Genomic DNA, 11,419 nt, shown 5'->3' with positions numbered 1-11,419 from the left:
ACTTTGGGCTGGAGTGTGGAAGGTTCTGTGATCTCAGAATACAGTCTTTTATCACAGGTTTCCTCTCTTTGGGGTAGACAGCTCTGTTACGTTCTCATTTCCACCTCTAAGGATGAGGACAGTCCCCATCCCATGGGCTTAATCCATCCTAGGGATGTTACAATGGGGAGCAGGAAACGAAGTGTGCATCTGCTACCACTGACGGGACAAAGTGACATTTGGGTTAGTTTTGAAAATAAGAATATTTTGAAAATAAGAAAATAAGAATCACAGCAGGGTTTTTCATTTCAGGGTCCCCTAAGACCTTGTCTAGTTTACACCTATGGGATTCTGTGTTGGAGAAATGTAGGGCAGCACCGGTCTCTGTAGTCTTAGTATTTGACAGAAAGGATTGTACATTCCTGATTCTGAGGGGAGTGCGCGTGGACAGAAACTCTTGGTATTTGAGTGAAGCTGACTGAGTGCCCAGAGACTGGGAGTCTTAACTTCAAGTTTCACTAGTTTATGGTCAGATAGTAACTTGCGTGGGATTCAGAGACTTGAGTTGATGGTGGACTGATTAAGGAGAAAGGAGAATGTAAAGAAGAGAAATAGCACATACTGAAAAATCATTTCAGCCACAGGATTAGTATAATATAAATTCTCTCTGGATCTTCCTAACTCCTCTATGTGTAGGGATGTGACTTCTGTTTTACAAATTACACATATGGTATCCATACTTTGTTTAGTAACCTGCCTGAAGCTGGTAAGTGGCAGGGTTTAATATTTTATCTCATTCGCAAGACTGTGTTCTTTCCATGAATAAAATGTTTCTCTCTAGGACTCGGAAGGTATGTGTTCCTTTTAGTTCTACAGGAGTGAGCAAACCTCACACTGCAGTTGGGTGGGTGTGACAGAAACTCAGTGTATTAGAAGGAAACTCAGGCATTAGAAGGAAGGCCCTTGCAGGGGACTAAGCGAATATGCTTGTCAGAAGTGGTCATGCTCAATTCTCCACCTTTCTCCTCATTGCCTTGAACTCTTGTGCTTAGTGGACACTTGTCTGAGGTTCCCCGGAGTTCTAAGGGAAATGGGATTTCATGTGAGAACATCCTGATCCAAGTACAGGGATGGATGTAAAATCAACCCGACTGGCCTGTTTTACTGAGTCCTCAAGCTCAGGCAGGGCTCACAGGTCCCAGGGCTTGTCCCTAGAGAGGGGCTTTCTTCCCTCCCCTTCCCTGTGCGAAGGCAGTTCTGGAAGCCCTCAGAGGAGGGCAGGCTGGCCTGGGAAAGAGGATTCTCAGGGCCTGAGTGACAGGCCTCCAAGGTGGGAGGCCTTAGGGTTCATCAGGCCCCTGGTAGTGCTGCACAAGGACTGCCAGGCCGGTGGCTGTGGGCTGGCCTGAGGCGCGGAGGTCTGAGTGACCCGCGGTGATTCCCCGCAGAGGATTTCGTGTTCCAGTTTAAGGGCGAGTGCTACTTCACCAACGGGACGGAGCGGGTGCGGCTACTGGCCAGATACATCTATAACCGGGAGGAGTTCCTGCGCTACGACGACGACGTGGGGGAGCACCGGCCGGTGACGGAGCTGGGGCGGTCCTGGGCCGAGGACTTCAACCAGCAGAAGGACTTCATGGAGCGGAAGCGGGCCGAGGTGGACACGGTGTGCAGACACAACTACCAGATTGAGGACAGGTTCATCCTGCAGCGGCGAGGTGAGCCAGGCCGTTCGCGCCCCGCGGCGCCCCCTTCCGCCTGCGGAGTCTCAGCGCGGGGAGGGGCGGGACCCAGCCGGCTGGGGGCGGCCTCTCGCGCGGGGACCGGGAGGCGGGGCGCGTCGGGCGACTGAAGGGCGGGGACGCGGGGCCGAGCTGGGGGACTGACTCGGCAGCCCTCCGCTGTTCCCTGCGAGGGGGGTGGGTCCACCAGTGAGACTGCGCTTCCTCTGCTGTTTCTGCCACTTCTGAGCCTCCCCGGCCCCTACTTAACAGTGGTTTCTCCCTCCCCATCTTTCGCTAAGCAGAGCCCGTTGAGCCCCCTGTCCCCTCCCGGGTCCNCCTTTCGCTAAGCAGAGGCTGGTGAGCCCCCTGTCCCCTCCCGGGTCCTGCGCTGAGAGGTCCCGGCCCCTGCGAAGCTTAGCGGTCTGGGCCTGGTGGGGGGAGGGCACCTTGCACACGTGGTAAATACGTTAGGGTCGTGACATGCCAAATTTTGACTTTTTGGTTTCAAATTGTGATTCATCTTAATTGTTTTCTTAAACGGCTGTCACTGGTCCTGGACTTCTTTGAGGCGAGGAACTGCCTTATTCTTGTCTGCTTAGTACCTGACAGGGTGACTGGCACGTAGTGTGAGTGCAGTCCTCTGTGGAATTAGTGAATAAATGTATTCGGCTGCCCATCCACTTACGCTCAAGAGAAAATAGACGTCTAAATAAACCTTAAATTCTGACTGTAATAGTCTTTATTATTTTGCTTAATGCTTTAATGTAAACCTTGTGACTTGGATCTTAAGTTATGGTTTGTGAATGCAAAGTCTAAGAAAGAAGTGTTTATTAAAATTTAAACAATATTTGAATGGTGTTGTAAGGCAGAATTTTAATTTCTTAGAAAATCTCATTAAATGTCAAAATAGAAAGAGCTGAAGTTTTGGAGTCAATAAATTGATGCTATTAAATTATTCAATAAAAATTGTTTCGGGCACCCTAACCCTGCCTATCCTCCGTCCCTCAGCACCCCCTCCTCCAGGCATCACCATACACTTCAAGGGTAGACATTCTGCAAGTTACTTGCACCTATTTCTAGACAATAATCAACCTATTTCTAGACAAATACCTTGCCACACACCATCTGTATTATGCCATTTAATTTCACAACTAACTACCTTGGGTGTTAGGGATTAGCAACCATGTTATATGTCAATAAATGTGGGAGGAAAGAAGTCATGATTTATTATTTTTATTTTTAAAAATGTTGTGAAAAGTGTCCTGTGTAATACAGCAATCTATAATTTAAAAATGCTTCATTTTGTCAATTGGTATCAACAGAATAACATTCATAGAATGATTACTGTTATTTCATCAGACTATGAAAAGGAAGCTGACTGATGTGTTTATTTAAACTAATAAAGTGGCCAAGTTCAGAACCTAATCCAAGACTTGGAATCCAGGGATCTTTTCACCCTGGTACCAAGCGAGGACTGTTGTCCACGGGGAGACTTGCCATGTAGTGTCACACCTCAGTGTCTTTTCTTGTCTGTTACTCCCCTCAGTGGAACCTACAGTGACCATCTCCCCATCCAGGACGGAGGTTCTGAACCACCACAATCTGCTGGTCTGCTCAGTGACAGATTTCTACCCAGGCCAGATCAAGGTTCGGTGGTTTCGGAATGACCAGGAAGAGACAGCTGGTGTCGTGTCCACTCCACTTATTAGGAATGGGGACTGGACCTTCCAGATCCTGGTGATGCTGGAAATGACTCCCCAGCGAGGAGATGTCTACACCTGCCATGTGGAGCATCCCAGCCTCCAGAGCCCCATCACGGTGGAGTGGCGTAAGGGCCAGTCTGTTTCCTTTCACTGTGGGCCCCACAAGACAGAGCTTTGTCCTGCCCATCCATTCTATTCCTCATCCTTGATGCTGTGACTGAGTTGGCTATCGCAGGAGATGAGAGCCTCTTGTCCCATGGCAGAGGCAACAGAAGACTCTTGATCTCACTGTCTTTCTAGATACTATGGAGATTGTTCTCCACACCTGGCCCCACAGCCCAGCCCTGCAGCTCTGCAGCATTTACTCCTCTGGCTGGTGACTGGGGTGTTGGAGTCTGAGGTTATGGGTGTGTCTGGAGGAGTGGGTTTCAGGTTCGCCCTCTGTCTCACATACCCAGTGTGTGCAAGGATCTCTTGGTGGGTCCTTCCCTCCCCTAGGGGTGCTCAGAAGGGAGCACTAGTTTCCCCTGGCACCTCTACCTCCTGTGTCTCAGACTGGACTTCACGTTCCCCAAAGGGACCCTGGGGGTTGTGGGGACAACGCTGACACTCAGGCTCTGCTCCCCAGGGGCACAGTCTGAATCTGCCCGGAGCAAGATGCTGAGTGGCATCGGAGGCTTTGTGCTGGGGCTGATCTTCCTTGGGCTGGGCCTTATCATCCGTCACAGGAGCCAGAAAGGTAAGGCAATCTGGGGAATCGGGGAAGAAGGGCTGTGCCTGAGGCCCTCTGCTCGGAGGGGGGGGGGGCGCTGACCTCTAGATGTAGCTCTTTCCTTCTGACCCTGAAAGTTAGGAGGCTGGACTGGTGGTGGGAGGACATGGAACAACCTAGGGGGAGGCTTTGGAATCTGGTGTTACTGGTTGAAAAGGAGTCTTACCACAGAGGTAACAGGTGGGGTATGTTTAGGGCTTTCCTACAGTTCATCACTGTCTCACTGGCTCCTTTCTGAAGGATTTCAGAGGGTCAGAGCATCTGCTTCCCTTCCTTCTAGGGACCGTGTCATTCATTTTGGGGGATTTTAGCTTAGGGCAGTTACGCTCTTGTGGTTGATGAGTAGGGAGAAAGTAAAATTCCAATTAAGTTGCTTATCTCACCTCCCTTTGGAGTGAGTGAGAGACTGGCTGTTTGTGTAATGAGACCGTTTTTTCTTTCACTTCTTTTTGTAGGACCTCGTGGGTCTCCCCCAGCAGGTACTAATTCTGTTCCGATACAGTGGGGGTTTGGGTACAGGTGAGAGAGGGAAGATCATGAGGTGAGTGCACTGGGCACAATGGTCTCAGTTTACGGCCTTGTCCCTGCTACAGAGGACAAGAGTTAGGGGAGACGTTTGCCCAGTTTCTGTAGCAGATCCAGAGTTGTTCTCCAGCACCAAGCCATAACACTGGTGGTATCTTTCTATGAAATATGGAACTAGAACCACATCTTGGGTGTTAGACACCAGAATAATGTCCATGTTGTGTTACACATTGGTAGTTACTGCCTGTGTGAATTTAGAAATGAAAAGCTACTAGTGGTGGAAANCCAGGAGATGAGAGCCTCTTGTGCCATGGCAGAGGCAACAGAAGACTCTTGATCTCACTGTCTTTCTAGATACTAGGGAGATTGTTCTCCACACCTGGCCCCACAGCCCAGCCCTGCAGCTCTGCAGCATTTACTCCTCTGGCTGGTGACTGGGGTGTTGGAGTCTGAGGTTATGGGTGTGTCTGGAGGAGTGGGTTTCAGGTTCGCCCTCTGTCTCACATACCCAGTGTGTGCAAGGATCTCTTGGTGGGTCCTTCCCTCCCCTAGGGGTGCTCAGAAGGGAGCACTAGTTTCCCCTGGCACCTCTACCTCCTGTGTCTCAGACTGGACTTCACGTTCCCCAAAGGGACCCTGGGGGTTGTGGGGACAACGCTGACACTCAGGCTCTGCTCCCCAGGGGCACAGTCTGAATCTGCCCGGAGCAAGATGCTGAGTGGCATCGGAGGCTTTGTGCTGGGGCTGATCTTCCTTGGGCTGGGCCTTATCATCCGTCACAGGAGCCAGAAAGGTAAGGCAATCTGGGGAATCGGGGAAGAAGGGCTGTGCCTGAGGCCCTCTGCTCGGAGGGGGGGGGCGCTGACCTCTAGATGTAGCTCTTTCCTTCTGACCCTGAAAGTTAGGAGGCTGGACTGGTGGTGGGAGGACATGGAACAACCTAGGGGGAGGCTTTGGAATCTGGTGTTACTGGTTGAAAAGGAGCCTTACCACAGAGGTAACAGGTGGGGTATGTTTAGGGCTTTCTTACAGTTCATCACTGTCTCACTGGCTCCTTTCTGAAGGATTTCAGAGGGTCAGAGCATCTGCTTCCCTTCCTTCTAGGGACCGTGTCATTCATTTTGGGGGATTTTAGCTTAGGGCAGTTAAGCTCTTGTGGTTGATGAGTAGGGAGTAAGTAAAATTCCAATTAAGTTGCTTATCTCACCTCCCTTTGGAGTGAGTGAGAGACTGGCTGTTTGTGTAATGAGACCGTTTTTTCTTTCACTTCTTTTTGTAGGACCTCGTGGGTCTCCCCCAGCAGGTACTAATTCTGTTCCGATACAGTGGGGGTTTGGGTACAGGTGAGAGAGGGAAGATCATGAGGTGAGTGCACTGGGCACAATGGTCTCAGTTTACGGCCTTGTCTGCTACAGAGGACAAGAGTTAGGGGAGACGTTTGCCCAGTTTCTGTAGCAGATCCAGAGTTGTTCTCCAGCACCAAGCCATAACACTGGTGGTATCTTTCTATGAAATATGGAACTAGAACCACATCTTGGGTGTTAGACACCAGAATAATGTCCATGTTGTGTTACACATTGGTAGTTACTGCCTGTGTGAATTTAGAAATGAAAAGCTACTAGTGGTGGAAAGAAGGTGAGTTATCATTATATTTATTAAAACCTTAATATCCCTCTAAAGGATCACAGCTGCTCCATTGCCTCGCACACATCTCTGTGCAGCTGGAGTTCTCTTGAGTTGATTTCATCTTTACAGAGATATTGGGGGAGGTGAAGACAATATGCCCTGGACCTCAGCTTTCTCTGATGCCACAGTGGCCATGAGAGGAGGGGAGAGCGCATGTCCCTCAGGGTCCCCTGTGCTGATCACTCTCTTTTCTACAGGGCTCCTGTGCTGATGCCTGAGGATACCTGGGATTTTGTCTCCTGTAATGCCTGCCTCTTTTGTCCAGAATTCCCAGCTGCCTGACTGCCTGTCCCCCACATAGATCAGAGTCCTATAGTGCCTCTGGTGCAGTTGCCCGGTCACCTCCTGTGACCCCTGCCCTGAGGATGTGGCTGTGATGCTGCTTCTGCACTGGCCTGGGAGCCTCTGCCTGTGCGCTCCCTGCCAGCAGCATCTACTCCGGCCCCAAGGGCTTTTCTGTGTCCATTCTTCCTCCTCCGATTGTGCAAGAGCAGCTCATTGAAGCCATTTAGCTGAATGTAGAGATTTTACATGATTATGAGTTCTCTGTACCCTGAGTTTTCTTAACTGGGTGGAGGCAGGGAACCAGAGCAGAATGAAAGGACATACTGCTCCTTGAAGGGAGACTAGAGGAATCTGGGGTGCCAGGTGACAAGCAGGCAGAGAAGACAAACAATCAATTCAATAGTCACATCCTTCATGGGTATTTAGCATTGTTCAGTGCAATGGCTTAAGGGTGTGCCTGCCTCTCTTTAGGTTTGGTGAGTATTGTGTGTGTAAGCTGATAGTGGAATTATCCAGGTACAGATATAGTGGCCCCTGGTGCCACAGAGAACCACAGTGATGTTTCAAATATGTCTTGGCAAATCACATTGATCAAGGTCCATTTTTATTTTGAAAAAGTGTAACTAGCAATAAAAGTACTGTTTGTGGTTTCACATGACAGAAACCCAACTCAAGGTTATTTTGTTCCCGTTACAAGGAGGCTTGGGGTCAAGTTGACATCAGAAGTGACGAGAGCTAGACATTCAGTGAGATCTTCACCTCTCTCTTCTCTTTCCATTATATCTCTGTGTGTGCACCTTGCTTTCTATGTGTCTCTCCTTGTCCCTTATATTTCTTTCAGCGCGTCTCTCTGCATCTTTTTATTATATTTTATTTCTTTATTGTGGTAGGATAGTTGACATACAAAGTTATGTTAGTATCTGGTGTACAACACAGTGATTTGACAATTCTGTACATTACTCAATGCTACCACAATAGGTGTAGTCACCATCTATCACCTTATTACTGACTATATTGGCCTTTTCTCTCCATGACTTACTTCTTTTATTAGTGGAATTTTGTACCTGTGAATCCTCTTTACCTATTTTGCCTATCCTCCCATCCATCTCTCCTGCGGCAATCCCTAGTTTGTTTTCTGTATTTACAAGTCTGATTCTGTTTTTTTGTTTCTTTGTTCATTTGTTTTGTTCTTTAGATTCCACATATAAGTGAAATGATACAGTATTTGTCTTTCTTTGATTTATTTCACTTAATATAATACTCTTAGGATCCACCCATGTTGTTGCAGATGGTAAGATCTAATACTCTTATGGTAGAGTCATATTGCATTATATATATATATGCCGCACCTTCTTTATCCATTCATCTATCAATGGACACGTGGGCTGCTTCCATATCTTGACTATCGTGAATAATGTTGCAGTCAACATAGGGGTGTCTCTGCATCTCTATCCCTGTTGTGTCTCTCACTCTTTCACTGCATCTCTGCCTGTCTCTCTTTCTGTTTCTATCTGTACTTTTGTCATTATTTATCTGGATCCTTTATCTCTGTTTCTTTTTGCCTCTCTCTCCACTGTCTGCATCTCTCTTTCTCATTCTCTCTCATCTTATCTCATCTTTGTTTCTGTGTGTGCATGTGTCTGCCTGTTTCCATTGTGTGATTCTACAGTATCTACCGAAGTTTGAACAATTTCAGGAAAGATTCTGATTGGCCAAGCCTGAGTGACATGCACACCTCTCAAAAACATCGTCATGTGCATGGGGTGCAGAGAGCTATCCTTGCATCCACCTCTTTTATTAGGGAGAGGGATCGGACCTTCCAGATCTTGGTGATGCTGCAGATGATGCCCCAGTGGAAATATGTCCATACCTGCCATGTGGAGCACCCTCCAGAGCCCATCACAGTGGGGCGGCACAAGGGGCAGTTTGTTCTTATATCACGGACCCCAGGGGATAAGTGGCAGAGTTTCCTCTGCTTCTAGAGTCCCTTTCTGGGGTACCAGCTCACAACCGTCTCACCCCTTGTCTCCTGCACATTCTCCTAATGGCATTGCTGAGCTAGGATTCTCAGAGGATAGGGTTCCCCTTGTCCGTGAACACAGTGAATTGTTGATTCCTGATAGCATTCTCTTCCCAGGTGGTAAGGAGGTCACTATACACTGTGGCTCCTTTGATGTGGGCCCAGCATGAATGGTGGTCTCCATCTCAGTCTCCAGGTTTTGTTATTAAGACATGTGGCTGGGAACTTTTCTCTGAGGTTATGAAGGGTGATGCCAATAACTCTGAGGTTATGAAGGGTGATGCCAATGAGAGATGCCAGGCATCTCTCCTCCCTGCTCTCCCACTTGCTTAATGGGCCTGAGTAACCAAAGGCAGGTCCTTCTCTCTGCTGGACAAGGTCAGAGTGGAGAATGAGGCTTCCTTGATGCCTTTGTCTTTCATATTCCAGGCTGTGATGCAGGTCATCAGACATGGGCACTATGAAGTGTGGACAAATACTGACATTCAGGATTTTGCTCCCCAAGGTCATTGTTTGAATCTGCCTTGAACAAGATGCTCAGTGGTCAGAGGTTTTGTACTGGTTTTGTCATCTTCCTCAGCGTGGGCATTGTCATTCCTTATGGGAGTCAAGAGGGAGTGACACTCTTGGGGAAATGGGAAGGAATTGTGCTAGGTGTCCAGGGAGGCCTTCTTCTCTGTATAACCATTTGTTTTTGACCCCGCAAAGTCAAGAAGTAGGGCTAGAGATTAAACCAGATTCAGAGTTTAGGGAAACATTAAGCTCTGATTTTCTAGTTGAAACATAAGCTCTATTGTGGTGGTAAGTGGTAGAGTGTATTTTAGGACATTCTTACGGGTCAGCATTGTCATCCTGGTCCCATGCAAGAAGGTTCCTTCTTTTTTTTTTTTTTTAAGGTTTTATTTTTAAGTAATCTCTATACCCAATGTGGGGCTCAAACTCATAACCCTGAAATCAAGTTGCATGCTCCACCAAGGAAGCCAGCCAGGTATCCTTTTATTGAGAGGATCAGAGTCTTCTTCCTTCTGTCCAGTGAGAGTTTCATAGAAACAACTATTCTTTGCTCCCACATTTCACTGGGGAACATAATCTTTAATTGATAATTTAATCAAAATAAGAACAGCCTTTACAAACAAGTTTGCTATTAAAAGGGCTGATTCTTATTAGGCTTATTCCTTGGAGGAAAAAAATGTATGGGTGTCCTAGAATAACCTACTGGTTATGAATATGTGGTCTTACTTTCAATCAAGTGGCAGTATTCCTTCTTATTCAGAGCTGAATTCCATTGTAAATATATACCACATCGTCTTTATCCATTCATCTGTGGATATACTTAGAACATTTTCATATCTTAGCTATTGTGCTAAGATATGAATAATGCTGCAAAAGATATGGGAGTGCTTTGATATCCAGTTTTCATTTCCTTTTAATATATACCCAGAAGTGAGATTGCGGGATCATATAGTAGTTCTATTTTTAATTTTTCAAGGAGCCTCTGTACTGCTTTCTATAGTGGCTGTACCATACCAATTTACATTCCTTCCAAGAGCGCACAAGGTTCCCTTTTCTCCACTTCCTTACCAGAACTTATCTCTTGTCTTTCTGATAACAATCATTCTAATAGGTGTGAGCTGGTATTTAATTGTAGTTTTGATTTGCATTTCCCTGATGATTACCTAAGTTGAATATCTTTATACCTACTGCTGGCAATTTGTATGTCTTCTTTGGAAAAATATCTATTCAGTTCCTCTGCCCATTTTTTAAATTGTGGTCTTCAAAGCTACATTTATTTCTTTTTAAATTTTAACTCAAGTATAGTTAACATACAGTATTATATAGTTCCACGTGGGTAGTAATACATTGACTTAACAATTCTGTACATTACTCAGTGCTCATCATGGTAAGTGTAGTCTTAATCCCCAATGCTGATTTCAACCAACTGCCCATCCCCCCTTCCCTCTGGTAACTCTCTGTTTATTCTCTATGGTTAAGGGCCCATTTTTGGTTTCTTCTTTTTTCTTTGTTCATTTTGTTTCTTAAATTCCACATATGAATGGAATCATATGGTATTTGTCTTTCTCTGACCAACTTGTTTCACTTAGCATAAACTCTTTAGCTCTGTCCACATTGTTGCAAATGGCAAGATTTCATTTTTTTAAATGACTGAGTGATGTTTCATTGTGTATATATACCACATATTCTTTATCCATTTATCAATCAATGGACATTTGTGCCTTTCTATAATTTGGCTATTGTTGATAATGTTGCTATGAACATCGGGGTGCATGTATCCCTTCAAATTAGTATTTTTGTATTCTTTGGGTACTTCGTAGTGCAATTGCTGGATTGTAGGGTAATTCCATTTTTAACTTTTTGAGGAAACTTCATACTGTTTTCTAGAGTGGCTGTACCAGTTTGAATTCCCACCAACAGAATAAGAGGTTTCCTCTTTCTCTGTATCCTCAACACCTGCTGTTTCTTGTGTTGTTAATTTATTGCTGTGGCCGATATTAAAGAGGTTGCTGCTTATGTTTTGTCTAGGATTTTAATGGTTTATTTTCTCACATTTAGGTCCTTAATCCATCCTGAATTTACTTTGTGTGTGGTGTAAGAAAATGATCCAATTTCATTCTTTTGCATGTTGCTGTCCAATTTTCCTAACAACATTTGTTGAAGATACTATCTTTTTCCCATTGGATATTCTTTCATGCTTTGTCAAAGATTA

The 11,419-nt window shown here is 46.1% G+C and overlaps 1 protein-coding gene across 1 annotated transcript in view; it reads left to right on the top strand.

The window, feature by feature from the left end:
- Window positions 1-7,338, top strand: part of LOC100484974 (HLA class II histocompatibility antigen, DQ beta 2 chain) — a 9,865-nt gene extending 2,527 nt beyond the window's left edge. The window contains exons 2-6 of the mRNA XM_034660513.1: window positions 1,428-1,697; window positions 3,250-3,531; window positions 4,035-4,145; window positions 4,634-4,657; window positions 6,587-7,338. Of these exons, the coding sequence (XP_034516404.1) occupies window positions 1,428-1,697; window positions 3,250-3,531; window positions 4,035-4,145; window positions 4,634-4,657; window positions 6,587-6,600 (701 nt within the window). The 3' untranslated portion in view covers window positions 6,601-7,338. The remainder of the gene's footprint in view (window positions 1-1,427; window positions 1,698-3,249; window positions 3,532-4,034; window positions 4,146-4,633; window positions 4,658-6,586) is intronic.
- The last annotated feature ends 4,081 nt before the right edge of the window (window positions 7,339-11,419 follow it).

This window comes from Ailuropoda melanoleuca, chromosome 5 (assembly GCF_002007445.2).
Source record: "Ailuropoda melanoleuca isolate Jingjing chromosome 5, ASM200744v2, whole genome shotgun sequence".
In the NCBI taxonomy this organism is placed as follows: domain Eukaryota; kingdom Metazoa; phylum Chordata; class Mammalia; order Carnivora; family Ursidae; genus Ailuropoda; species Ailuropoda melanoleuca.
The sequence above is the reverse complement of the archived record's forward strand: the minus strand, read 5'-3'. Positions and strand labels throughout refer to the sequence as shown.